General features: G+C 60.1%; 2 protein-coding genes across 2 annotated transcripts in view; one reads left to right on the forward strand and one right to left on the reverse strand.

The window, feature by feature from the left end:
* WWP2 (WW domain containing E3 ubiquitin protein ligase 2) overlaps positions 1-24,179 on the reverse strand; it is a 31,892-nt gene extending 7,713 nt beyond the window's left edge. Inside the window, exons 1-11 of the mRNA XM_085071282.1 lie at positions 24,055-24,179; positions 21,984-22,067; positions 21,259-21,406; positions 20,883-21,001; positions 15,899-16,036; positions 14,933-15,029; positions 10,307-10,554; positions 7,722-7,938; positions 3,751-3,840; positions 3,280-3,454; positions 367-421 (exon numbers count right to left, since the gene is read on the reverse strand). Coding sequence (XP_084927408.1) covers positions 367-421; positions 3,280-3,454; positions 3,751-3,840; positions 7,722-7,938; positions 10,307-10,554; positions 14,933-15,029; positions 15,899-16,036; positions 20,883-21,001; positions 21,259-21,406; positions 21,984-22,053 — 1,357 coding nt within the window. The 5' untranslated portion in view covers positions 22,054-22,067; positions 24,055-24,179. The remainder of the gene's footprint in view (positions 1-366; positions 422-3,279; positions 3,455-3,750; positions 3,841-7,721; positions 7,939-10,306; positions 10,555-14,932; positions 15,030-15,898; positions 16,037-20,882; positions 21,002-21,258; positions 21,407-21,983; positions 22,068-24,054) is intronic.
* NOB1 (NIN1 (RPN12) binding protein 1 homolog) lies at positions 24,174-26,983 on the forward strand. The gene is made up of 9 exons (XM_085071283.1): positions 24,174-24,344; positions 24,423-24,555; positions 24,674-24,807; positions 24,873-24,944; positions 25,025-25,174; positions 25,285-25,506; positions 25,740-25,837; positions 25,928-26,072; positions 26,456-26,983. Exons 1-9 carry the CDS (start codon positions 24,267-24,269, stop codon positions 26,723-26,725), a joined length of 1,302 nt encoding a protein of 433 aa, XP_084927409.1. The 5' UTR covers positions 24,174-24,266; the 3' UTR covers positions 26,726-26,983.
* Positions 26,984-27,398: the final 415 nt, after the last annotated feature.

Raw genomic sequence — 27,398 nt, forward strand, 5'->3', positions numbered from 1 at the left:
AGGCAGAGCATCCCGGGAGGCAGCACGGCAGCAGGATGAATCCCTGCTTGCCACAGGAGGGGTCTGGGGACAAGCAAGGACTTGGATACCCAACAGCTTCCCCCATCCAAAGAACAATCACCAGCACTTCTGCATTCAGCAGCTGAGAGAGGCTGGGAACTCCTCCAGGAAAAGGGGAAAAAAGGCTGAATTTCACATCAGAGATTGTGCTAGTCACAGGCAGACTCAGCCCCACGTGCAGCCAAGCACAAGAGTGCTCCACGGCCACCCTTCCCAGTAATGCCAGGGATGGGCAGAGTCCTGCTGCGGTGACTGGAATGTCCCCTGGGGGCCATGCAGGGGCAGGTGAGGCAGCGCAGTACTTACCCCAGCCGGGAGGAAGGGGCCCCAGAGGATCATTGTCGGATGGGGCTCCGGAGGACTAGAGACAACAGAGAGATCAAAAATACGGAATAAACCCCAGAGCCGGGATGGCTGGGAGGAGCAGAATGTAGAGGTGAGCCAGCCAGCTCTGCTCCCACTCGCCTCTCCTTGGCCCACAGCTCCCAGGGAACTAAAAAAAAACTTGCACGCTCAAAGTGGGTTAAAAAAAGAAACAAAAAAAGCAAAAATAAAAAAAAAAAAAGCCCAAAAGCCCAGCCTGAGCAGGGGCTGGGGCAGCCAAGGGACGGCGGGGCAGGGGCAAGGGCTGCGCCGGCCGAGGGCAGCGGGATGGCCCGGAGGGCTCCGGACGTGCGCGGCTGCTCCGGCGTCCCCTCCACATACACCTCCAGCCTCCTCCAAGAACCACACACAAGAGGGGAAAAAATATCGCAGGCCTTTCCAATGAAATCATTCCCACAAGCGCTGTCCACGCCCCGCGCTTCCTGGCGGGATCGCGGCCCCCTCCTCCGCGGGCAGGGCCGGGGTGCGGGATGCGCACTGAGCCCGCATTCAGCCCGCGCAGACAGGCGGCTCCTGCCCCCGCCCTGCACCGCACAAAGCCCCTTTCTCCTGAGCCGGGGCTGGCCCAGCACGGGGGGCACGGGCTGCTATCCTGTGCCGGTGGGTGCAAACCCCTGCCCCAGCCCCGCTGGGCCCCTTGGGGATGGAGCACCTCAGGGTGCAGGGCAGGAGGGAGCCTGGGAGTGCTTTTAATGGTTAAATAAGAAACGCATCGTTACCCAAAAGGTAAAAAATCCAGCTGCAGGAGGAGGGCTGTGTCTCAGCCCCCCACGCCAGGATGGATCCGAGTCAGCCTGGGCCCAGGGAATGCCACTCGCAGCCAGACCTGGCCCTCCTACCTGGAACCAGCAGCAGCTCCAGCCCTTGGGGTGCCAGGGTCCCCCACTCCCAAAGGAACCAAAACTTGGATGGGTGCAGCTCATGGCAGCCCAGCACCCCAGGGATGTCCTGGCACAGTCTGTGCCCCTCTGAGCTTTGTGCCAGGACTGGCATGGCCAGCACAGCTTGGACTTGGGCAGTGTCTGCTCCTTCCCCGCAGGGACAGGCTGCCCAGACACACAGCCATGTCACGTTCAGAGGTACCACCTCACTGGCACCTAAAAATAGCTAATTAAAGCTACCAGGGCAGAGCTCCCCACAGTCCCTGGAACAGCCTGGTCCCCATGCCAGAGACCCTTTGTGCAAGGGACGCAGCAGTGGGGTGTTTGCTGGGAGAGTTGGCACTGGCTTCACCCAGGCCCCCCAAACTGTGCCTCCCCCAGGCTCTGCCTCACTGCTCATCACCCCCCTACCATCCCCTCCAGCAAGGAGGGCAGAGGAATGCTGGAGGCAGGGGCAAGTAAAGCAGAAAGCCCCTGTGGGGCAGGAGGCAGGGCAGTAAAGCAGAAAGCCCCTGTGGGGCAGGAAGCAGGGCAGGAGGCATCACTGCTGGCAACAAAGCTCGAAACAAAAAGTACAATCGTTTCATCAGGCTAAATTTGGAGCTAGAGTCCCTCCCTCGGCAGAGCGCGGCCAGGGCGAGTCGCACGGCGCTGGAGTGGCTCCAAGGCTGGCGCTGGCAGGGAGCGAGGGACAGGCCTGGAGCACCGCTGGGCACGGTGGGAGCCACCTCCCAGGGGAGCCACCTCCCAGGGGAGACCCCTCCCAGTGCCCCTCCACCCGGCTCTGGTGAATGGCAGGGCAGGGCAGGCAGAGCCAGCAGAGTCATGGGGGTCCTGCTCCCCCTTTAACGCTTGGAAAGGTTGGAGAGACAATCCAGGGAGGGACAGGCAGGGGAGGAGAGGGGCTGAGCTGCTCCCGCAGCCCTGAGAGCAGGCCTGGTTGTGCCCCATACAGAATGGACTTTGCACTGCCTGCAGCCCCTCCCAGAGAGCAGCTGAGCTCTTCGATGGAGCCCTGAGCTCACTCCAGTCCCAGCTGGGACTCCTTGATTTCTCTGAGGAGATAAAAATGAGGATTTGGTCCCTCTACACTGCCCACCTTCCCTCCACACCTGTTCACCTGCCTCTGACATGAGTGCAATTTCACCACTGCACAAGGCCAGATTGCTGCTCTGGGAAGCAGAAACATGCCAGCCTGGCCTTTTCCAAGCACTGCTCTGCTTGCAGCCCTAGGCTACCAGCACTGCTCAGGTCAGCAGAGGTGCTAACCCCCCACATCTAGGTCCAGTTCCACGGCAATGGTACAGCCAGGACAAGCATGGTCCCTGCCCAGGAACAAAGTGGTTGAGAGACCATTCCGTGAGCAAGGAAACATGAATACTGAGCCCAAATCAGGAGTAAGGGGAAGCAGCAGAGGAAGCAGGAGGGAGCTGGTCAAGCCCAGCTCATTCCCTGCACTCTGATCCCTGACTCCTGCAGCCCTCTTCACTTGTACCCCAGGCCTGCAGCTCCTGCTGCACCCAGGACCCAGCCATGCTGTCCTCAGCCCAACTGAGAGCCGGGGAGGGATGAACTCAGACCCAAGAGCCTCCTGTCCTGCTACAGACCAGGCTCCCACAGCTCCCTCAGCATGCTCCACAGCCCCACGGGCCAGCAGCAGGGCTTGTCTGATGGGAGCCATGGGAGAGTGTCTGCCTGGCCACACTGGCACTGCAGAGACCTTGGGGACAGGCTGCTGAGGACACCACCCACCACCCTTCAGGGCCGTGCAAGCTGGTTTATAAAAAGCAAGTCACTCCCCTGCAGCCTCCACAGGCAGCTGAAGAGTTTGTGGGCTTCCATCCAGACACTGCTCTGAGTTCACCACTCAGACACCCCACAGCAAGCACCTTCCCATGCTCTGTGGCTCCCAGGCAGGCCAGTGAGACCCCCAGCACCACCACAGCTGGCTCACCTGGTACAGGAACCTCTGGCTGAACTGCTGCATGGCCCCCTGGAGCTGGTTGCGCTGCGACTGCCACTGCTCGTAGTTCCTGACGTACTCGGCCGTGGGGCGCTGCCACGTGGTGGTGCGCGTGTTGTGGTCCACATAGTAGTACCTGCCGCGAGGATCCACGCGTTTCTCCCACCTGGAAGCACCCAAGGGAGTTGTCACCGTGTGTCTCACGCAGTTTGGCAGGTCCTGCACAGGTCCTCCTCCTGTGGCACCCTCTGACACGAGGGCTCCACGCCCAGCTCTACCATAACCACTGGTTTCACACCCAAAGGGGCTCTTTTGGGCAAAAATCCACCAAAAGGACGAGTAACTCCTTGAGTAGCTCCAGCAAGGGCACAGGAAGCCTGACAGGACACTGGGACGCCAGTGGAGCTGCCACCAGGGTGCCATGAACATCCCTCCAAGACATCCAGCCCCCGAGCCCCTTACCCTGGAGGAAGGGGTCTCTCCCACGTCGTGGTCTTGTTGTTGTGGTCTACATAGTAGACTCTACCATTCGGCAGCTCCCGCTGTTCCCACCTGCAAGGAAAATAAAATCCTGAGTAGGTGATTCTTGCTGGCACCAAGAACATCCAGAGAGCTGCCTCTGGTGGGTCAGGGAGCCCACATCTCACATCCTTGGTATTCCAACCTTTGTTTGACAGTTCTGCATGGCAGCTGCTGGGTCTCCTAGATGGAAACTCTGGAGAGGGGCTGCAGCACTCTGCTTCCTCAACAGGCATAACCTGGAGCATAAATTCCTAATTTTCCCCAGAAAGGTCAGCATAGGATTTCACACAGGGTCAGTTTTGTGCCCTGTGTTTCTGATGTTTTTTTTTTTTTTTTTTTAATTTCTCCTAACACATCTTCAAAAGGGAGTGTTTGAGCTCAGGCTGGAGTTGGGTTCTCTCCCTGGCAGCCCTGGGCTCACTGCTGACAGCTACAGCTTAAACACACATGTGGACATGGCACTCAGGCCAGAGTGGCCCTGAGGACAGCCCAGGTGACAGCCTGGAGAGCCTGGCTTTATAGGGCCACACTGGAATCATTCTTCGTGTGCATTCATTCATGAATTTACCCTGGCAAAGGTAAAAATTCTGTGGAGCCTGTGCTTTCTTGTCAGCTTTTATCCTGCAGCAGAGGAGGAGAGCCAGCAGCTGCTGACAGATAAAGTGTTCTCCTGCCACACTTCTACTCCCACAGGCCTCCCTCCCATTCAATCTTCTGTCTCAATTAATCACCACAAAAATCTCTAGGAAATTAATACACCAGCTTCTGTGTGACAGCAAGGGAGCCAGCCCAGGCTGGCAGGGAGCAGCAGCCCTGGGGACAGGGCTATTCCTAGTGCTGGTGCCCCACAGCCTGGGCTCGTCCCAGCTCAGCCCCATAGCTCCAGGGACAGCAATGTCATTGGTGACCTCACCACAGCCACACACCTGCTGTGACCTTCAGGGCAGTGGAGTTGCCCTGGACAGGCCCTCCAGCCCCATGAACAACAGGTTCTCTGATCCATGCGGCTCTGAGGACTTGGAAGGTACCATTCCTGTGGCTATAGAGACCAGAATGCTCAGGATGAGAATTTCTCCAGGTTTCTGGATCCCCCTGGGTGCACTCATGACTGCAAAGAGCCACACAGGGCTGGGGAGAGTTGCTGGTGGTGGCAGCTACTGCCTGATGTCCCTTGTCCCCACCTCACCCCTTGTGGGAGCTCACAAACTCCTCACCAGCAGCTCCTGGGTGATGTGAAGAGTGAATCTGCCAAGGGCTGGCTTGCCTTGCAAGTGAGTCAGCGCTGGTGGTGATGGATGAACCACAATTACTGCTGACACACAGAGATGGGCACACTGGGGACAACCCATCCTTGCTCAGACCACCTTGCCCAGCTCCACTCAGCCCCCAGCACGGGAGATCCCTGGTTTTGGGAGTACTGGATGGTGGGAGCTCTCCCCACACACACACCACACTGCAGCCACAAAGCACCCAACATGCCAGGCCCTGCCGGCTTTCCTCCATCTGCCCACAGGCTCACGATGGCCATGGATGCAGGGAACCTGGGCACTGGCAAGTGGCAGAGCTGAGGCAACCCTGCAGTCCAAACAAAACGCCCTCCTTACATAAGAAACCACAGCCCCACGGTTTCTGCCAGGCAGCATAAAGCACCTCTTTGTGCAGGCGAGACAGCGCCACACACCCCCACTCTGCTCCTGTCCCTGCACGGGATCATCCCTGATAGGATCCAGATGCAAGGGCAGCAGCTCTTGTGCCCCACTCCCCTCCCCTCGCTATCAGTCCACTTGGAAGCCCCAGTGTGAGAGTTGGGACCCTGAAACCTTGAGCACAGCAGCCACAGCTCTGGCGCCACACACGCTCCCAGCTCCGCAGGGGAACGCTCTGCCCAGAGGATGTGAAGGAGGTTTTGGGCACTGTCAGGGCTGGAATTACTCAGAACTCCTTCCAGCCCTCTCCAGCCCCTAGGACAGACTCCCAGTTGTGTGAGGGATGCCTTTGAGCTGCCACACCTGGTGCAGATGTTGAGACATGGAGATCTGAGCAGAGCAAATCGCTGCAGATCCCCACATGAACCCAACCGTCTGTCACAGCCCGGAACAAGCAGGGAGGCTGAGGCCAACCCTCCAGAGGCTGAAGGGAGTGCTCCCCATGCTCCCAGGGAAGGAAGGAGACAGAGAATAGTGCAGGACTCGGGAGGGACATGCCTGGCAGCTCTGTAGGTGACACTGCTCCTGGTGTGGCAGAGCAGGAGCCATCCCCCATGGACCTTGCAGTGTCTCACAGCCATCCCAGCAAGGGGCTATCCTGCATCCCCATCCCCCAAGCTGGGCCCCAAACCACCAATCATAATAATTCCGTGGTGAGGTGCACCCGCCAAAAACCAGCCTCCCTGGATCAGAGCTCCAGAAGCTCATTTACACCACCCCAGGGACACAGCATTGTGCAATCACAGCTCAGCAAATCCCAGTTAGCCCAGGACCCACTCTGGCAGCTCTCAGGGCAAGGCTCACACCATGGAGACCCCAATGGATTCAATTCTCTGCTCTCCTTCACCTGGCAAGACCTTGATCTGTGGTGTCCCCCTGCCCAGGCCACCACAGCAAAGCACAAACACACCTCATGCTGCCCTCTTTCCCTCTACAGATCCCACAGCCAGCACAGAAGGTGCTAATCAAAGGTGTCTCCAGAGATCCAAATTCCAGAAGCTCAGTCTGGAGAATGCCTCACTACCCCTCCAATGCTCCTCTCCATCCATCTCCCAAAGCACAACAGCTTTATCTTCCTCCCTGCTCCAATACACCCAATCCTCTGGTGTGTGAGCTCCACAGGGAGATGGGCAGGGAGGACACAGCCACCTTTCCACCTGGCTGGGCAGGTAAATCAAGCCTGATGTGTCTCAGAAAGCAGTGCCTGCAGCCTCCCCGGCCTCCAGAATCCTGAGGCTTCCCCGCCCTGGGAAAGAAACAACAGCCTGTTTCCAGCCCCAGGTGGGGAAAAGGAGACCTTCAGTCTACCTGGTAGGAGCAGAAAGGGGCATAAGCTCTGTCTGGAATAAAGGACTTTTTGAGAGCACTGGACTTTTCCAGCTGCCTGGAAACAGGAAGCGCCCAGGCCAGGAGAACAGAAACCCTCACACACCGGCATAAAGGCACAGTGAGCCGTTAACCCTAATTACCTGTGACTGACACACGAGCGGGGCCTGACCTTGCAGGCATCGCCTCAGCCAAAGCAAAATAAACAGCTCCCTTCATCCCAAACACAGCCCATTTCACCCCCCGCCCACAATTCAAGGGGTCTCCTACAAGGGCAGAACGAGGCAGCTGCAGCACGCTGGGGGCTGAGCCCAGAGCCTGACTGCTGCCCCTCAGAGCCAGCAGACCCCACTCTCCTCCAGCCCCTTCCCAACATCCTGCAGATGATGAGGAGGATGAGCAGCATCTGCACCAGGGAGAATGTGCACCACTGCTGGAGGGTCCTGCCCCCACCATGCCTCTGTGCTGTCCCCAGAGGATGTCTGTGCCCTCCTGCCCAGTGGGAGCTCCCTGAAAACCCATACTTACTCTGCTGGGCATTTTCCTCTGACTGATCCCTTCAGCAGCCCCGTGAGAGCAGAGGGCTCTGCTGCTCCCCCAGCAGAGATGCTGAGAGGCTGCTTGGCACAGAGATGCCACCCACCATGTACTGCCCCAAACCCCAGTGGGCACAGGCCAGACCCCAGCCCAGAGCATCCTGGGCAGACAGGGAGCACCAGCTGTGCCAGGCAAGGGGCACAGGATCTCGGCACCTGCCCCATGCTCTCCCTGCTCTGCTGAGCTCCTGGGGCAGCAGTTCCCCTCCCTCAAGCAGCCTCTGGTCCCAGCATACGACAGTGGCCCAGCTGCCCCACCCTGAGGGCCGCAGGCAGAGCTTACCCGGGGGGCAGAGCATCCAAGGCGAGCACGGCTGCCCGAGCTGGGGGGGCACTGGGGGCTGAGGCTGCCTCCTCGGCCTCTCCGGAGCTGCTCAGGGCAGGAAGGGCAGGAGCAGCAGAGCCCTCGGCCGTGCCGGACACTGCTGGGGTTGGAACACTGGCACCTGCTGCCGGCCTGTCCTCATCCATGTCCGCAGCACCCGCGGCGTCCCCGTTCACTGGAAATGCAGAGCACAGGAGGTCAGTGCCAGGGAGGGGAGCAGGGCCAGCTGGTCTTCCCAGCAAGTGGAGTACATGCTGGGTGACAACCCGAGCTCTCAGCACTTCCAGCCTGCAGGAAAGGCAGCACCTGCTTCACCCAGACACCTCTGGGAACCACTGCCATTGCCTCCAGCCTGAAACAAAAGCAGAGAGTACTTTGCACTTGTGCTCAGCGTCTCTTCTGCCACTGGAAACATGCTGCATCCCGGATGGGGACTCAGGGAAGGTGGGTACATCTCCCCCGAGGGAGAATGAAACACAGGCTCTGCAAATCAACAGCACTGTAAAGAGCTAAATGTTGCTGAATACCACTGAATTTTTGGAAAAGGGAAGGAGAAGAGACAGAGCAAAGGAAAACTACAAAGAAAACTGGTGAGGAGGAAAATGCAGAGAAAAAAAATGAAAGGGAATTTGTTTGGGGAATATTTATTAGATAGCCAAAACCCCAAGACCTGGCAGCCCAGCTGAGGAGAACCTTTGCTACAAGACATCCTGGCTGGAGTGGTAAAGCAAAAGCTTTATAAACAACCCATGAACAAGGAACAAAGGAGTGAGGGATGCAGACAGATTTCCATGAGTTAGAGCTAAGAAAAGTAAAAAACTGTAAGGGAAGCCCAAATATTGAGAAGTATTGTAGGAAAAAGCAGTATAAACCCCCTGGATGGGAGAATGAAGAGCCACAGACGCTCACTCAGTGGAAGAGGCAGGGTGCTCAGCACACTCTGCTTGGCAGCTGGAGGGTGGCAGGACAACACCCTCGGGCACCAGAGGGATCCTGGGACACAGCAGCAGCTGGAGGAGTCCCCAGGCAGCAGCTGCAGGTGAGGGAGATTCCCAGGTCAGCAGCAACTTCCACCAGAGTCCTGCAGGACCCAGCTGAGGAGGTCTCTGACTGCCCCTCATCTCCAGCAAGCCTGGAAAAAGGCCATTTTAGAAGCTTCAACCACACTGTGGGAAGCTTCAAATGGAACCTGCAGCAGGACCCAGGTGACTACACCGTGGTCAGTTTGATCTCTGTCCTGGACAAAGCAGGGAAAAGCTGATCCAAAGTTCACCTGATAAGGAGGGGCTCCAAGGGGAACACAGCAAGGGCTGAACAACGGTTGTGGGGAAAAAGTGCCTGGGAATAACCTCCTTTTATTGTCAGCTGAAATTACAGCTGTAAGCGACAAATGTAGTGGGGACGTTCCTGCGACAGCCTGCTTGAAAAACATGGCAATGGCACCAAAATGTGCCAAACTGAGAGGGAAGAGGTTGGTTTCTAGAGGCATTCCAGGGTGCCCAGCACTAATCCCAGCCACACAAAACACACCTCTCCCCATCCCAAGCCACTGCTGACAGGACCTGTGGAAGGCATGGAGGGTGGTAAATCAACCACAAGGGACAGCACAGTCATAAAGCCACCGGGGAGGCTGCAGCTGGGCCAGTAAAAAGTGTTTTAAACACACCAAAGCCAAGGAGCCAAGTTGTACTTGGGATCAAAATCCCTGTCCCCAGCCTGAGGGAGTGTCCACAGAGCAAGGAGCCTGGGGAGGGCTGGGCTCTGGCAAAAACTGGCTTTGGTAAAATTGAAATTGCATCGCTCCAGGCTTCGCCAATGAAACACCAAAAAATACCAAACTCCTCCTGAGCTGAACAGAACACTTCCTTCTATCCAAAATGAAGCACTCTGCCTCTCCTTCACCTCCCACAAAAGCAAATGCAGTGAAGAGGAGCAGGAGGTGCTCCATGAGAGCCAGAGGGGAAAAACAGATCAGCCACATGTGACTTCAGAGTCAGGCACTCAGCAGGTCCCAGTCCTGCTCCACAAAGGCATTTATGGCTTTGTGGACAAATCCAAGAAATGACAAGAGAAATCTTTCCAAAAACACCCTGTGGTGCAAGAACGAGCCTGTTTGAGAGGTGGGTTTACGCCGTGTCTGGTGCTTGACAAGGCAGCTGCTCCTCCTCACTTCAGAGCTCAGAACATTTTCAGTGAAGACTAATGGGAAATTCAGCTGAACCCTGAAAAAAGTCCACTCAGTGGTGACAACTGTACTCCTCACTGTGACATTGGTGACGGTGCTGTCCCAGTATCCTTTTAAACACGTGGAGCTGATGACTCCAGAGTGGAGAGACAGAAATCATTCCTGACAGACAACACAGATCCTCCCAGTGCACTCTGCAGAGCTGTCTGGCTTATCAGAAGTAAAATCAATAAAAATCAATCAATCCACAGGGAGGAAATTCCTGGGCACTACAGATGCATTATCTAAGCAGACATTCACTTTCCCCACAATAAATAGCCGCGAGTTCTGCCCCCAGCTCCCACAAGCACTGGGTCACCTGTGCCGTTGACCATGCCATTGGCCAGGCTGGTGGCCGTGCCATTGGCCGTGCCATTGGCCATGCCGTTGGCCATGCTGGTGGCAGTGCCGTTGGCCATGCTGGTGGCAGTGCCGTTGGCCATGCTGGTGGCTGTGCTGGCATGCTGTGAGCTCTTGGCCTGCTGCCGGTGCCGGCTCCTGGCACTGGGACTTGGCTCTCCACTCCCTGCATTCCCCCGGGCTGCTCCAGCTGCATGTCGGTGTGTCCTGCAAGGGAAAGGAACACAGGAGCTGAGAGACATCACATGGAAAACCCTCTCCTGTCTTTTTGCCTTGGTCTTCTGCTGCTTCCTCTCAGCACAGCCACTGGTGTCCCCTGGGAAGGGCCAGGATACAGCTCCGTGCTTCTGCTTAGGGCAGTGCCTGGAGCTTCATGCTGCCTGCTCAGAGCTGCCCACAGTCCTGGCACACACCTGCTGGTGGCAGAGAGCCATTGGGGGATTACCTGGGTGACACCACCTTGCTTTGTTCACGGGTGGTCACTCCACGTGCCACGGAATGGCCCTGGACGCTCACAGCCAGACACGTGCTTAGTGCTGTGGATCCTGTAGATCCATCCATCCCTGCAGATCCTAGGAGATCCCACACCAGCCCCAAGTCCTGCACCACAGTGGGGACCCTCACCGATGCCTCGTGCCTGACTCCAAGCCTTGCACAGAGGCAGGTGAGGAAGGTGTTCTCAGGACAGTGTGGCCTCCAGAAGAGGACGGAACAAGCGTTCAGGAAAGATGGGAGCTGAAATCACAGCACAAGTTGTGACCAGCTCAGGTGCAGCTGCCCCATCTCTTGGGGGTCACTGTCACACTGGCGCTCACCTCCCACCTCTCTCATGGCCAGGGCAGCCCAGCCTCCACGGGCAGAGCACCTGCAGCTCCCCCCAGCAAACTCTCCCCCTTGGACCATCCAGGGCCTCCAAGGCAGCACAAAAGCATTCCCAAAAAAGCCGGGTTTCACCTTAAGAATTCATGCCTGCGAGCGAGGAGGGGGACAGGGCAGGAGGGGAGATGCTGCCATCCCAAATCCGGGGGCCTGGGGAGCAGAGACAGAGCCCAGCTACCTCCACCCAGGCTGGCAGCCCAGGCAGCAACCACAGAGGGTAAGAACTGCAGGGACAAAGACATCAGTTTCTCCTGGCCAAAATCTACCTTAAAAGGGCAAAACCCACAAACTGTCCCCAAGTCTCAGGGCTGGTGCTGGGAGGGGACAGCAGCTTGGCAGCAACAGGGCACAGATCAGTCATGCCACTCAGCAGCTCCAGCAACTGGAACCCTCCCACTCGCTCCAAAGCTGCTCTCCTTGGGGAGCAGCTCATGGCAGGGCTGGGATCGGGAGGAGACATGGGAAAGCAGGAGATGGTTGTTGAAAATAGTTTAGATGAGAGCCACGGGCAGAGCCGGAGCTGCTGTGACCACTTCAGTGAGTCATGGACCCCCAGGAGGGTAGCCCCAGCCAGGGGCTCCTCAGACAGTGAACTCACCCTGAAACCCCAGCTGCCCCCCGACATGGCTCAATGCTCGGGTTTGCTTTGGCCACCAGCACCCAGGGACACGGAGCACCTCTGGGTACAGAAGAGGCTCCTGTTCCCCCACCAGGAGGTGAAGGTGGCCCCTCATTGCTGTGGTACCATGCACACTGGTACCATGCACCTCACAAAAGCTAGCTGGGATCTCTCCCCACACTTCCTGCCGTGGTGAAGCCAGAGGCAGCGCAGCCCCTGGAACCCTGGCCAGAGGGGAGCAGGTGGCACCAGCCTGTCCCACTGGGAGCAGCCCCTCTGGCAAGGGACAGATCTGGTCCCTGCCCTCCTCAGCACAGATGAGCTCAGAGCTGCCCAGAGAGTTTTTAGAAACCAAAACAGGATGTTTCCAGGCTGCCAGCCGGCGGCACAGGGTTACCAGCCTGAATTAGACAGCCCGCCACCCAGCCCAGCCCAGCCCTCCTACGAGTGCTCCCATCTGGGCATTGTCTTTTAATAGACACTGGAAACAAACCCAGCAAGGCCACGGAGCACAGCGGGATGGGAGTGTGTGCCTAAAATAGGAGCAGGGAAAAAACCAGGCAGAGCACGGAGGGGAACAGACAGCAGGATGAAGTGGGGTGTGCAGATGGCAGCCCCTCTTCCATGCCAGGGGCAAGACCCTGCTGTCCCACACCAACTTGGGGACCTTGGGTGGCTGCCCCATTGCCCCTCCTGGGCTGGGGCAGATGATGCCAAAGAACAAATTTGCATAGCCAAGTGACATCAACCTTTCCGCTCCCCCTTCTGCCAAGGCGGAGTCCCCTCACCACAGTGAAAACCCAGGAATGGCCAGGTCCTGCAGCTGAGATGGCCAGAAGGTCCCACATGAGATGCAGCAGAGGTGGCACCATGTCTTGGTCTCACTCAGCACATCAGACCCGAAGCTGTGGCCTAGGGGGAGGGAGGGCAGAGCACAGGCTGGAGCCAGCACTGGGTGTGGGGGGCAGGGCACGACCACCGGGAAACAACCAGGAGAGCCTCAGTGCCACATGGGCAGTGGGAGCCCAGATCCCAAAACACAGAGCTGAGAAATTCCCCCTGTCCCTGCCAAGGTGGGAGGAGGCAGTCACATACCCCAGCACCTAAATGAGAGAATCATGAAATAGTTTGGGAAGGAAGGGACCTTAAAGCTCATCCAGTTCCACCCCCTGCCATGGGCAAGGACACCTTCCACTATCCCAGGTTGCTCCAAGCCCTGTCCACCCTGGCATTGGACATTTCCAGGGATGGGGCAGCCACAGCTTCTCTGAGCAACGTGTGCCAGGACCTCCACAAGATAAACAGGGGTTGTGGCACCCCAGCTCTCAGCCAGAGCTCCTTCTCTCTCTGCACAGAGGGCTGTGGAATTTCACACCCAATCACCAAGATTAGCAGCAAATCCCAAGATGGCATTTGTTCAGGAGAAGAAAGAGAAGCCCTGACCAAGCAATTTCCCTTGCAGGGACAGTGTAGAAATAGCTGAGGAGCAAAGAATGACCCCTTTCTTCCCATCCTGCTGCTGAGTGACTTTGCCAGCATCCATCACCAAGCCCAAGAAAATAAACACAGCTCTGTGTATAAACACAGTAACCATCAAACAACATTCCCAAGTGCAAGGGACCCGCATTCCACTCCAGAGCAGGCAGCAGCCTCCACCGTGGGTACACAGAGCAGGGCTCTGCCCCACAGGGCAGTACCACATCAAACTGAGCAGGCACATCCAGAACAACCCCAATGCAGGTGAGCACAGCATGGACTGAGCACTAGCTGGGAAGTTTCCCGTACCAGGGCAGCCATGGGGTTTCACTGATCACAGACACACCTGGCAGGTGTGTGAAGGTGCCCTGCACAAGTCCTGGCCAGACCTCACCACACTCAAGGTGATACCTGAAGCAGGAACTCATTACAGCTGATAGGAAAGTAGCAGGCACTGGGAAACGAGCAGTGCCCAGGCTGAGCCTTCCAAACTAGAATCTTCTTTGCAGGCTTTCTATCACCTCCTGAGAGCTGCTAAGTGCCTGCCAAGCCCATCCCTGTCAGGTCACTGAGCACTTCCCACCCCTGGAGAGCCTTTAACACCTGGACAGCAGGAATCAACAGGAGGAGCTACCACAAAAGGGCACAAACTGTGTTCGCAGCCTGCTCCCAATTTCCCGTCCGTCTGCCTCCTCGGGTGGGAGATGAACACACAGCATGGAAAGACTTTTTGAGCCAAAAACATCGACTCTGGTGTGTGCCCAGCAGATGAAGAAGGAGCAGAAGAGCTTGAGGTGTGGGACTTGTAGCTGAGAGTGCTCCTGAGCCTGGGTCACGCAGAACCTCCCACGGGCAGGCTGCAGGCGCCCTCTCCCCAGCCACACTCCTACCCAGAACATCTGTACAGGCTGCTGGGCCACTGCCACACTCTGGAAATATAAATAGGTGTTAAATTCAACTCCATGTTGACAGTGTGACACGTATCTCAATAACCACAGCTCCAAAAGGAGCAGCGCTGAGGCACTCCAGCCTGGTGAGGAGGCAGGGCATGGCACAGAGCCAGGCACAGGATGGCCTGCTGCCCAAGCATCTCACTTCCTCTGCAAGCAGCTGTTATTTCCCTGCAGCTCTGCTTCTCCTGCTCTCCCTGGACCTTTGGAAGCATCTCCCTGTGGCCATTGATGAGAGGGGCAATGTGCTTCCCTGCCTGGCCAGGGCTGTGCTCAAGGGACGAGCTGGGGCTCCTGTGATAGCCATTTGAAGGGCCCCACTTTGCTGGTTTGCCTGGTCACAGCCAGCCCCACTCCCAGACAGACCATTCTTTCAGCTGCCAGTGGAGCAACTGGTGGAAATGCTCTGAGCCATCATAGACTTTATATTCTTTGAGAAACCAACACTTTAGGAGAGGCTCAGGCTAGCCACAGCCCAGCTGTACAGTCAGCCCTCTGCACTCCCAGCTCTGCTGTCCCCCAGCACAGGCCACCCCTGCTCCACACCTCCCATGTGCTGCGTGGCAGGGGCTCACTGGGAAATCTGGAGTGGGATGCACAGCACAAGGACAATCCAGACACAGCAACCCCTCAGTAATGGACACATGGCACGGGACCTCACCTTGGTCTGCTGCCAAAGCAGTTGGTACTGGAAGCTTGGTGCCGGCCCTCTGTGGCCACAGCTGTGCTGGTGGGGTCCCGTCCAGGCACCTGGGAGCCTGCATGGGGGAACAACGAGGGGTGAAGAAAAGGACTGAACCACCTATCGTTCCACCCTCCTTCCCTCCCTCCCACCTTCCAGAAAGGAGCCCCAAAAGCACAACAGCCCCATCCCTTGCAGGACAGACCCCCAGCACCCAAGGGCCCCCCATGCCTCTTGCTGGGTTGCTCTCCTCACACCACACAGCCTGGCACAGCCCAGCCACCCAGCACCCCCTAGCTCCAAGCAGGACACAGGACTGCAGAGATGGCAGCGCTGGGAGAGCACTGCATCCACAATTCCCAGATTTCACAGGTTTTGTCTTCCAGCAACACAGAGAAGAAGCCAAGGGAAAGCAGTGCACCAACCCCTGTTCTGTACAAGCCTTGCTCCCCTGGCAACCCCGAGGGATCAGCCAGCAGCCCATGACCCCACACACGCTCTGCCATGGGGAGCTCTCTGTGAGTGGATCGGCACACACTGAAACCATTTCCCCAGCCCTCACAGCCAGCAAGCAAAAGGGCTGATCCGGGCAGGGAAGGGGCTGATCCGGGCAGGGAAGGGGCTGATCCGGCCAGGGAAGGGGCTGATCCGGGCAGGGAAGGGGCTGATCCGGGCAGGGAAGGGGCTGATCCGGCCAGGGAAGGGGCTGATCCGCACGGAAGGCTGGAGGAGGACCTGGGGAAGGGCCGCTCCGCCCAGGCTGCTAGGCAGGCTGGTGTGAGGCTGTCGACGCTCCCGTTCTGCTCCCACCATGCGCTCACTCCCGCGGGAGCCCACGGGGCGGGGGCAGGGCAGAGGCGAGTGCTGGCCCTGGGACACCATCCCGGGGGTGCTGCAGCCACACTCGCCCTGCTCTGCTCCCTGCTCGTGGGGCTGGGCACTCACCGTCCGTGCCGGCACTGCCGTCGGGAATGCTGCCCAGAGCAACAGCCGGCCCGTCCAGGAAAATCGTCAGCTCTCCGCCCGACACAATGCTGCCTTTGTTCTCCGTCTGCAGGTCCAGGGTCAGCTGCCTGTTCTCCACTGTGGCAGATGGGTCATGCAGAGAGAGACCTCCAGTCACCACCAGGATACCAGCCCTGGTGGAGGTGGCTCCCCCTGTCCCCAAAGGACAATGTGCTCACTCCCTAAGGGCCATCTGTCCCAGCAAGCAACACCAGGGCTGGCCCCACACCTACATGCACCCACCAGCACTGCCAGAGGACCCCAGCCAGTCCCACCACCCATTCCTGAGGATGATCATTCTTCACCAGCCCTCAGGATCCCTTCATCCCTTTGCTGGGGCTGCAGCTGCCCCAGGCGCCCTGGCTGTGACACTGAGACCCCCATTGCTCACAGATCCAGGAGCTGGGGCTGTAGGGCAGATCCTGTCAGGAAAGCCAAGGGATTTGACTCCTTGAAGACAACACAGGGGGCAAGAAGGGTCTTGCCCTTGCAGGATGGTGAGCATCTCTCCATCCACATTTCCGTGCATCAATTCCACTGAACAAATCCAGCAGAGAGGGCTGTCCCCAAACAGGACAGCCTTCACAGAAGGTTCTGGAGAGGGTGCCACAGGCTGGGAGGCTCCTGGAGATAGCTGCCAGCTCCACTCCCTCCCTTGTGAGCCAGTCTGTCTTCAGCAGCTTCAGCAAGGCTTTGCTGGTCCCTGGGGGCAATGGGGGCACAGCACAGTTCTCAGCACCCACCCCATCACAGCAATGCCTGCCAGTGCCAGCTGGACTGAAACACCCAGCTCTGTCACAGAAGGCCAAAATATTTGGCTGCACCAGCCGAGGACACTGGCCCAGACGCTTCCTGACTCATTTGCTCAAATAATATTTTTATTATACATGGATTGCTCATGACACAATGGCACCATTTTTTAGCAACCTGCTTTGTCCCAGTGTGATGCAGGGATGGGGTGTGGCTCGGGCCAGCAGGAGCAAGAGGAAGATGGGAACCCCCATGGAGCCCTTGTCCCACCTCTAGCTCTGACCTGTCCCACAGTGGGCACTTGTCCCTTCAAGGCACCCCAAAACCCAGCAACACAGGCTCTGCAGTGAGCCCAGGGCTATGGGACAGGCTGTACTTGTGCATCTAAGGGAAGTCTCTGGTTTTTAGTGCCAAAAAGGCAGGTGTCTCCTGCACAGCTCATGGGGGCACAGCTCTGTCACTGATCACCATCATCTGACATTGGATTCTGCTGATCCTGGTCTCCCCCTATGTCTGACAGAGCTGCACTCTGCTTACTTCCAAGGGAAACCGACCTCACAGACAGTTTTAAGAGTCTGAGACAGAAGATGCCACTGAGCAGGGCCAAAAACCAGAACAAATGCAGACCCTGTTTCCCCCTGGCTCCTCCGAGCCGTAGGAATCCACATTTTCTCCAGGGTCCCTCCATCCCCCTCCACGCACGCCGCGCTCCGGGGCTGCACAAGCCCTCATTGTGCAGGCGCCCAGCCGAGGCGCAAAGACAAGGTGTCTCCAAGTGGAGGATGTGAACATGAACCTCCCAGCCGGCTTCCTTCTCCCCCTGTCCACCCCCTCCAGCTTTTTTAAAGAAAATAAACACTCGCAGAACCTTCCACTCCCTGTCCCTGTGCAGCGTGTGGGACACACAAAGGGACATTGCTGCTGCACCGACGGTGGGTCCCCCGAAGGGCCCAGCACAAAGGCTGCCTCTGTCCTGGCGGCTGCCAGAATGTCAGAGGGATTATTATTATTTTGGGAGGGGGTCGGGGGGTGATTTGGGCCTGAATAAGGTCTCAGTTCAGCTACTTCCAGTGCCCTGCAAGCAGCATCAGAGCTCCCATTTAGCAGAGGTGAGCTGGAATTCCCACCCAGCCCATTAAGCGGATTTACGGTTCCACGAAACGAGGCTGGGAGCAGCCAGCGTGATAACAGCCCTGGGCTGAGCTCCAGCCCAGGACCCCCAGAAACCACATGTGTCTGACCCCAGGGAGCTGCCACACGGGATGGGCAGTCCCTCTGGAAGAGCCTGTGTGAGGTGGCTCCATCTTCACACCCGCATCCCAGAAGATTTCCGGACAGACAGCCCAACAGTGCTTGCCAGTCTCTCAGCTCCCCAGACCTAGTACCAAGTTCTTTGCCCAGTCCCACTGGATGCAAAGGCCATTTCCCATTCCAACAGCTCCATGTGACCATCCGGGTTTTGTCTGGGATGAATCAAAGCTCCCTGATGCTGAGCAGGTGAAGACTGGCTCAGCCTTTGTGCATTCCCGCAGCAGAAGAAATAACTCCATGCTATGGTTACAGTTCCTCCAGGAACAAGCAAAGGGAAAGTTAAACCTTTCACAGCCATTCCCAAACTAAGAAGGAACCCATAGTCTAGGGGAAGGGATAATCTTTAGTGTCCCATGAAAGCCTCCCCAGGGAAGCTTTGCTGCTGACCCAGCCTCAGCCATCAGTGGCTTAGAGACAACCATGTCCCACTCCTTTTATCTGCCAGGGATAACCAGGAGGGCCTCAGATTTCTGCTTCGTTCCTCTGAAAGGTCACACAGGATGGGCACTCTCGGATCCCCACAGCGACCCACTGGCTGGATGACCAGTTTCATGAGATTACATCCTGGCCACGGCAGAGCAAGTTCATGGAATTGCTGGGACACGCAGCACAGCACAGCTCCATTGGTACCACAGCCACAGTGGGGCAGAGCTGAAGCTTTCCAGAGGTTGGGAATTGCTGCTGGCATCCTGGAGGATCCCTTGAGGCCATGGTTGCAGCCACTGTACCTGGGGCACAGCAGCAGGGAATCTGTGGGATCTGTGAAGCCCTGGCACGTGGTGCCACTCAGCACACAGCAGGACCAGCACAACCAGCAAGGCCCAGTATGGGCTCCCACACAGCCCAGGACACGAGGCCAGCTGGGGCCAGCAGCAAGGAGCTCCCGGAGCCTGGGAACAAAGAGGTGCCTCTGCAGAGGCAGCAGCTCAGGGGCTGGGAATGGGGCCGGGGGCTGTGCCACGGCCAACGAGCTGTTTTATGGGAGCCCTGGGAGCAGCTCGGCTCCTGGAAGGCTCCATTTCGTGTTGGGGATTGAGCCACTCCTGACCCACCTCTCCACCTCCCCAGCCAATCCCTGGGAAGGCGGGAGGCACTGCCTGCCAGCCGAGAGGCCCCGCAGGCGCTGCCGAGGTGCTGGGAAGCACAGCGAGTCCGAAAGCTGGGCTGGACCTGCCGGAGCAGGAGCTCCTGCGACAGCCAGGCTGTCGGCTCCAGAGGCTCTCACAGCCTTCCCAGGAGCTCAGGCCTTGTCACTGAGCTCTTTATCCAAGCTCCAGACCTCAGAGCCAAGACCTTTCCCCCTGAAGTGAGGCATGCTTGGCAGGAGGGCTGACAGCACCATCCTGGCAGGCTGGAGTCCAGCACACACTGCCACAGGAGTCACCAGCAGTGAGGACACTGTCCTGTCCACTGAGGGGAATGACAGGACCATCAACTCAAAGCCACAGCTACACTCACAACCAGTAACTTCCATAAAGCCTCACCAAAATGGTAACAAACCCAACAAAGAGAGAGCGGCTGCTGCCTAGTAGGAGCTGCCCTGGGGAAGACTTGCTCTGGCTGAGCACTTCCCAGGATGGGGAGAGGAGAGCCAGGCCCCTCCAGTGGCAGGGGCACAGGCATTTCACTGCCCCTCACACATTAAATATCTGACTCAGAATGGCTTGAAATGCCAGACACCTTCTGCATGCCCTTGCCTGACCCAGCCCCTTCCTCAGGCTGGCAGGCAGAGGGAACACACTCCATCTTCCCAGAAGCAGAGGAGCCCCTGAGGAAGAGATCTCCCAGGTTCCCATGGGACCCCCAGCAGTCTCTGACCCACTCCAACCTGCAGCAAAGCTCGAAGGTTGAGCATGAGCCTGCAGAGAAGAGGAGAGAGCAGATGCCAGCCCAGACAAGGCAGGCAGACAGGAGCAGATGGGCAGCACCTTCCTGGCAGGCCAGAGCAGGCTCTGTAGCTTTAAGAGTCCTTCCTCCCTCCCAGCCCATGGTGTCAAGGAAAAATCTGACACATTTTTTCTGGGGGATGTTAATGGACAAGCTAGAACAGCCAGTTGCCTTTTCCATTCATTTTCCACACAGCCCCCCGGGATGGCTGGGAATGAAAGAGCCAATTGTGCCCCCGCAGAGGCACAGGTAGGGCGGGAAAGCAGAGGCTCTGGGAGCCCGGCATGGCCCCTGCACACCTCAGGACATAACGGCTGCAGGGGAGGGTGCCCAGGGGCACAGATCCCACAGCTGTGGGGCTGGCTGGCAGCTACACCCCTCAGAGCCAGCCTGAGATACATGCCGAAGTCCCCACAGGCCTTGCAAGGTGACAGCAGCAGCAGCACAGCTCCTTTGTGTCCCTCACTGCCACAGCACCTGGACCAGGTGCCACCCAGAGCCACGGCAGCACGGCAGGAACACCGGTGTGGTTTCAGAGCTGGCAGCACCAGGGGAAGCAGCTCACCCCAGCCCCCCGCAGCAGGGAGGGTCTGAAACAGCCCCGAATTCCCTGGGGTACAGGAGGCCCCTCGCCCTGCTCAATACCAGGTTTGTGTCTCACAAGCTTTGCTTGGAGAAGACAGACCCAGCCTCTTCCAGCCCCGCGCGGCCGCTCGCGCCGCCCCAGCCCTGAATGGCTGTCTTTATGTGGGAGCTGCCGTCACGAGCCACGCTCTGGCAACCGCAAACGGCGGCAAATAGCAGAGGGGTTTGTGTTTCCGAGCCGGCCGCGGCGCCCGGGCTGACGCAGGTATGGCTTCCGGCACGCCCGGCCCAGGGCACACAACGGCACCTTGTTCCCTGCCTCGAGCACAGGAGCCACCCCTGTCCCATCCCCGTGCTCCGGGCAGGCGAGGCACAGGCCCCTCGTACTTACGTTTGCCACCGCCCTTGAGCAGGCTGCCGAGGCTGACGGAGGCGGCGCCCAGCAGCTCATTCCTCAGCGTGTGGCAGATCCACACCTTCAGCTCCAAGTGGCTCTGAGCCGTGACATTCCTACAGAGACCAGGGAAGGCGGCTGTCACCGTGGCCTCATGCCTGCTCCACGCTTGGGGAGAGGGCAGTGCCAAAGGCAAGGACATGGGGCAATAGGAAACCCCTCTCCCACCGCCCTCCCAGCCAGGCTGTCTCTGGCAATGTCCTCATGAAAGGGGCAAAGCCCTGTGACACCTGAGTGTCCCCAGCCAGTGGCGCAGCAGGGCACACTGGGCCAGCCCCTGACCAGCCCCACAGCAGGGGTCACGCAGACTCACAGGGTGAGGATCTCATTCCACAGCAGCTCAGAGATCCCCATCTGCTTCCCCGTCTTCTTGGTCTCGCTGGGCAACCCGTCACCAGCCACCTCCACGTAGCAGTTCATCCTCGCCGGGCGGCTCTGGGCCTTGGGCTTCACAGACACCACTGGGCAGGGACAGGCGCGGGGTCAGGCAGCCACGACACACCCTGTCCCCTGCTCTCACCCCCCACCCCACTCCTGCCAGCTCGCAGCGCCACGACTCACAGCAGAGTGCTGGGAGAGGGGCAGTGGGGAGCAATGCTCCTGGTGACAGCGATGGCTGGCATCAAGCCCTGACCATGCCTGTCCCCAGCTTCACCCCTCCAAGGGCTGCAGGACTGTCACTGTTCCCACAAACACCTCCCCAGCCCAGGGTGTGGGGGCAAGGTGGGACGGGGCATCCCCAGGCCAGCAGTGCTTGCAGAGGGGCAGAGCTGGGGACGTGGCTCTGAGCGCCGGGAGCCATCTCGTGGCCACGGGAGCACCGGCACGGCCCAGCACGGCCCAGCACGGCCCGGCAGGGCCACGTCCCCACGGCAGCTGGGGGGGAAGCAGCTGAGCCCAGCCTGTGGCACGCAGGGCAGCAATGGCCATCCCCAGCCCCTGCTGCCCCCGGGAAGGTGTCCCAGCCCGGGGTGCAGGCAGAGCACACACAACACCCATTCCTGACGGCGGGAATCCCGGCGAGACAGCAAGACCCACCTTTCACGGAGAGCGGCGACTTCTCGCAGGGCAGCCCAGCCCTGGCCCTGCTGGAGCTGGCAGCGGCCATGGCATCAACCCCGGCTGGAAGAAGAGAGAGGAGACACCTCAGCACCACTCCTACAGCACCCAGGGAACCCAAACACAGCCCAGATGCTGCTGCAAGTGCCTGGCATGGCAGGGAAAGGGCTGGGCAACCCCCAGCAAACACAAGCTCCCTCTCCTGATAAACCAGCCCTGCACCACAGGCAATGCTGTGTCCCTGGGAGAGAAACCCTCTGCAAGGCACTGCCACAAGCCAAGCTGCCCAGTGCCACCTCGGGACACCCCTCTGGGCACCTGAAGCTGCCCTGACCCACAGGTCAGTGCTGACTGGGGGACAGAGCCTTGCCCTGTGGGACACTGACTCACAAACCCACACATCACCAACAAGATGGCAAGAACACAGCAGAGGCACTGACTGGACAGAGGAAGGTCCTGTCACAGCATGAGGAAGCAGCTGCAACCCTTAAGGGCAGCCTTGGTCTCATCCTGGTACCAAATCCCACAGGAACACTGAGGTGGGGAAAGGCCTCCAAGATCATCGCACCATCCCTGGGCAGGAGGGACATGCAGTGACACCAGGGAGGGTGGCAGGACATGTGGCCAGGGCCTCTGCCCAAACAGAGCAGAGGGATGAGGTCACACATCACGCAGGAGCACGAGATGAGATGCTCTGTCTGAGACCACGGAATCAGCCTCGCTCCAGCCTCCTGCCTGCCATTCTCAGGAGCTGGAGAGGACAGGGGCCAAGGTCACAGCCCAGCACCTAAGCCAAGAACTGCCAAAGAACTGCCCAGCTGGGACCAAGGCATTGCCAACCTCCCCCTCCCCTGTTCAGGGGAAGCAGGAAAAGGGGGAAGCAGCTGCAGCCTTCTCCCAGTGCAGGAGTCTCTTCCCTGTCCTCTCTCCACATCCTCCTTAAACTGTACTGAGCTCCATCCCATGGCAGATTCCCTATGAAATCGTCTCTCCCAGGGTCTCCACTCTCCATGCCAGCATAGCAGAGCTGCCTGGCACCCCAGGGCCTGGCTGTGCTTCGTACAGCCCTCATCTCTGCCTGGAAATGCCTTCTTAGCACTGCCCCACTACTGTCCTGGCTCCATCCAACAGCAGCCGGGGCTCCCGGCCACATCCCAGCCTCCTGCCCCTCACCGTGAGCGGGTCACTCACCAGACTCACTGCTACACAGCTACTCCCGCTCCAATCATCCCGGCCTACACATCACCCCGGCCTGTTCCGACTCCCCAGCTCCACACCACACGGATTCCATCGGGGCGATGCCCGTCCCGTGCCAGCCCGTGCCCAGCCCCGTCCCCGCTGGGCTGCCTCCATCCTTCTTTCAAAATCTGACTCTTTTCCCCGTTTTCTCTTTTCCTGACTCCACACTATTTCTTTGCCATCCCCGAGCACGTTAAACACCTCAGGGCCCTCTGAAACCCCTCCGTGCGCAGTGCCGCTCCCGGGCGAGGCTTTCCGGTCCCGCGGCCCCTCAGCCGAGCGGGCTGTGACCGGGCGGGCCCGGGGGATCGCGCACCCCACACACGGCGGGACACCCCTTGGCAGGGCCGAGGCCTGCCCTTCCTCCCCGGCTTCCCGTTTCCGACAGCCCGGCCTGGCCTCCCGGGTCACCCGCCCGGCCGCCGCCCCGGGAGCGAAGAGCGAACACCGAAGCTGCCCCGGGACCGGCCGGTGCGGCCCTCAGCCCCTCAGCCCCTCACAGACAGGCCCGGGCGCTGCGGGCACCGCGCTGAGCAGGCGGCGGCCAAGGGCCTCCCCCCGCGGCCTCGCCGTCCCGGGCCGGTACCGGCACAGGCTGAGCAGCTCCCGGCGGCCGGGGCGCCTCAGCAGGCCCTGTCCGGCGGACGGACGGGAGCGCCCGGTGCTGGGCCGGGAAGCGAAGAGAAGCGAATCGAAGCCAAGTCAAGCCCAGCCCAGCCCAGCCCAGCCCAGCCCAGCCCAGCCCAGCCCAGCCCAGCCCCGCCCCGCCCAGCCCAGCCCCGTCCCGTCCCGTCCCGTCCCGTCCCGTTACCGGCAGCCGCTCCTCTCCCGCTCCCCGGCTCCAGCTCCCGCCGTCATGTGACCCCGGCCCGTCAGGTGACCGCGCCGACCGGAAGCGCTCCCGAGGCACGGCCGCCGCTCCCGGCGCGCCCCGCCTGAACTACAACTCCCGGCGTGCCCCGCGCCCGGACCACAACTCCCGGTGCGCTTCGCGCGGCGCTCGGACGGCGGCCGGGGTGGGCCATGGGGTGCGCAGGCATGGCGCGTGTTCCGCACGTCGTGGCCGACACGGGCGCGTTCCTGAGCGCGGCCCCGCTGCAGGTACCGGGGAACACCGGGGAGACACCGGGGGACGGGGGGATGAGGGGTTAGGGGCCGTTGTGACGGCGCTGCCCGCAGGACATCGCGGAGGCGCTGTACACCGTGCCCGAGGTGCTGGCCGAGATCCGGGACCGGCCCGCCCGCCGCCGCCTGGCCGCGCTGCCCTGCGAGCTGCGCGTCCGCCGCCCGCGCCCCGAGCTGCTGCGCCTGGGTGAGTGCCGGGCAGGCTCCGTGCCGGCTCCCCTCCTTTCCCCCGGGTACCGGCCCCACGGCCCGCCCGGCTCCCGCAGCCCGGCCCGGCCCCACGGCCCCGCTGCTCCCCTCCGCAGTGACCGAATTCTCCAAGAAGACCGGCGACTACCCGAGCCTCTCGGCCGCCGACCTGCAGGTTCTCGCCCTCACATGCCAGCTCCAGACCGAGATCGACGGCGCCGGCTGCGTGCGCTGGGAGCCGCAGGACAAGGTAGGACGGGCCCGGGCTCGGGGCTGCGGCTCCAGCGCCCCCGCCGACTCCGCGCTGCTCCCCAGGTGCGGCTCAGCTCCACCCCGCGGCACCCCGAGGCTCCGCTGCACCTCGCCGGCTTCCACCTGCCCGCCAAGGTAAGGCACGGCGGCAGGGAGGGCGCGGCGCTGCGGCCGCCCGGAGCCCCGGGTGAGGAGGTGCCGTGCTGTGCCCGCAGCACAAGCCCTCCCTGGCGGGGAAAGGCCAGCCCCAGCCCCAGCCCGGCCCCGGCAGCGGCTCTGCCCCGGCCCAGAGTGACGAGTTCGGATCCTTCCTGTACTGGCGGCCGCCGCTGCCCAGCATCGAGGAGGAGCTGCGGGAGCTGCTGGTGAGAGTCTTCTGGAGTCTTCTCCCTGTCCTCGCTCTGCGGTTCCTGGCTGGCCTTTCCCGACCCCTCTGTGCCACCCTGACCGTTTCCCCTCACCCCGGGACGCCCAGGCCATCTCCGGTAGCCCCGAGCCCCTGGAGGAGCGCCGGAGCTCTGCAGGTGGGGCCAGCGCCGGCGAGGAGGAGGAGGATGAGGAGAGCGATGAGGAGAGCGATGATGAAGGCTGGATAACTCCCAGCAACTTGAAGCAGGCCCAGCAGGACACGGGGCAGTGTGACACTGCTCCCATCGGCATCCAGGTCGGCTGTGTCACCACGGACTTTGCCATGCAGGTGGGTGCTGAGCTGCAGGCAGGGCTCAAACCTCGGGGCTGCTCCCAGTGAGGCAGCAGCAAGTCCTTGGGCAGGGGAGAGCAGCTTTGGGGCAGCTCTGTGTCACACCAGCAGGGTCTCAGTCCCAGAGGCCTCTCCCAGAGGCTGCCTCTCACTGCCCCAGCTGGCAGGGCTCAGCCCCAGCTCTGGGCATTCCCAGCTCACAAGATCCCTGTTTGTCCCTGCCCTTGCAGAACGTGCTGCTGCAGATGGGTCTCCATGTGCTGGCTGTGAACGGGATGCTGATCCGCCGGGCCCGGAGCTACATCCTGCGCTGCCACGGCTGCTTCAGGTGCCGGGGCTGGGGCTGACCCTGCTGCCAGGCTGAGCCTGTGTCCCACAGCCCCGGGAGCTGTGAACCCCCTCTGTCCCACCCTCGCAGGACCACCTCGGACATGACCAAGGTTTTCTGCCCCCACTGCGGTAACAAGACCCTGAAGAAGGTGGCAGTGAGTGTCAGTGAGGACGGGAGCCTCCACATGCACTTCTCCCGCAACCCCAAGGTGCTGAACCCCCGGGGGCTAAGGGTGAGTACCTAGACATAATCCCAGAGTCACTGAGGTTGGTAAAGAACGTCAAGATCATAAAATCCAACCTGTGACTGATCCCCACCTTAGCCAGCACTGAGTGCCAGGTCCAGTCAATTCCTTGGACACCTCCAGGGATGGGGACTCCACCACCTCCCTGGGCAACCCCTTCCCACATTTAACAACCCTTTCCATGAAGAAATTCTTCCACTGGGGCCCCAGGGATGGGAGCCCAGCTTGTGGGGAATCACAGCAAACTGTGAACATCCTCCAGATGTTGCACTTGGACCTCAGGGCTTTTGGGCTTCCCTGCTCAGTTCTCCAGAGGCCTGTGGTCCTCTCGGAGTCGCTGAGAGCCAGGGCTGATCCCTCCTCTCCCGCAGTACCCACTGCCGGCGCCGCAGGGCGGGAAACACGCCAACAACCCCCACCTGGTGGAGGACCAGCGCTTCCCGCAGCAGCGGCTGTCCCGCAAGGCCCGGCAGAAAACCAACGTGTTTGACCCCGATTACCTGGCTGGAGCCTCTCCCTTCGCCGAGAACGACGTGCACAGCCGGGCTGCACAGCTGCACCTGCGCGACGCTGCCCTGGGCGCTGGCCGCCGGCGCCTCAACCCCAACGCTGTCACCAAGAAGTTTGTCAAGAGGAGGTGAGGGGCAGGACAGGCTCTGCCAGCAGGACCCACCTGCCCACGTGTGGTGGTGGCTCTGCCACGGCCAGGCCTCTCCAGCACCTGGGCATGGGCCAGGCCATTCTGTCCCCGCTGCGCTGGTGCCCAGAGAGCCACCGTGACTGGGTGAGGCTGGCTGGGTCTGGGCAGTCCCCAGCACGGGGGAGGGTGGGGTGGCTTCCCTGCTCAGCCCCAGGACACCCTGGGCAGGGCTGTCGCCCAATAAACACCAAACCCCAAAGCACTGTGGCTCAGTCTCGTTTCTGCGGCTGCCTGTGCCAGGGTGAGCCTTTCTCTGAGCCTCGAGGGAGGAGGAGGCTGGGATAGGGAGGGAGCATTTCTTGGATGTTTTGCCTTCTGGGATAATGAGCTCCAGAAGGACAAAGTGCAGGGCAGGGGATTGTGTCCCACCCTGGAGCTGGCTGATGCGCAGGGCTGAAGGCAGACTCTGGGGTAAAGCTTTTTGGATAAATCTGCTGAAATCTTTCACAATTGACTCTTCTGCCCAGCTCTTGCTGCAGTTTCTTCTTAACCCTGCTGAAATTGTTCAAGTAAGCAAATTCCCAATAGCAGGCATGGCCCTGGGCCTGGGGAGGTCACAGGCTGCAGGGTGGAAGCACAAAGGGGGAACACACCTGGGCCTCCCCAGCTCCAGG

The sequence above is a fragment of the Lichenostomus cassidix genome, chromosome 11, assembly GCF_008360975.1.
Source record: "Lichenostomus cassidix isolate B80296 chromosome 11, HeHo_3.0, whole genome shotgun sequence".
Taxonomy (NCBI): domain Eukaryota; kingdom Metazoa; phylum Chordata; class Aves; order Passeriformes; family Meliphagidae; genus Lichenostomus; species Lichenostomus cassidix.

Coding starts and splice junctions, on each gene's coding strand:
- NOB1 (XM_085071283.1), top strand. CDS start 24,267: ATGGGGTGCGCAGGCATGGCGCGTGTTCCGCACGTCGTGGCCGACACG. Junction 24,945..25,024: donor GCTTCCACCTGCCCGCCAAG/GTAAGGCACGGC, acceptor CTGTGCCCGCAG/CACAAGCCCTCCCTGGCGGG. Junction 25,507..25,739: donor CCACGGACTTTGCCATGCAG/GTGGGTGCTGAG, acceptor CTGCCCTTGCAG/AACGTGCTGCTGCAGATGGG.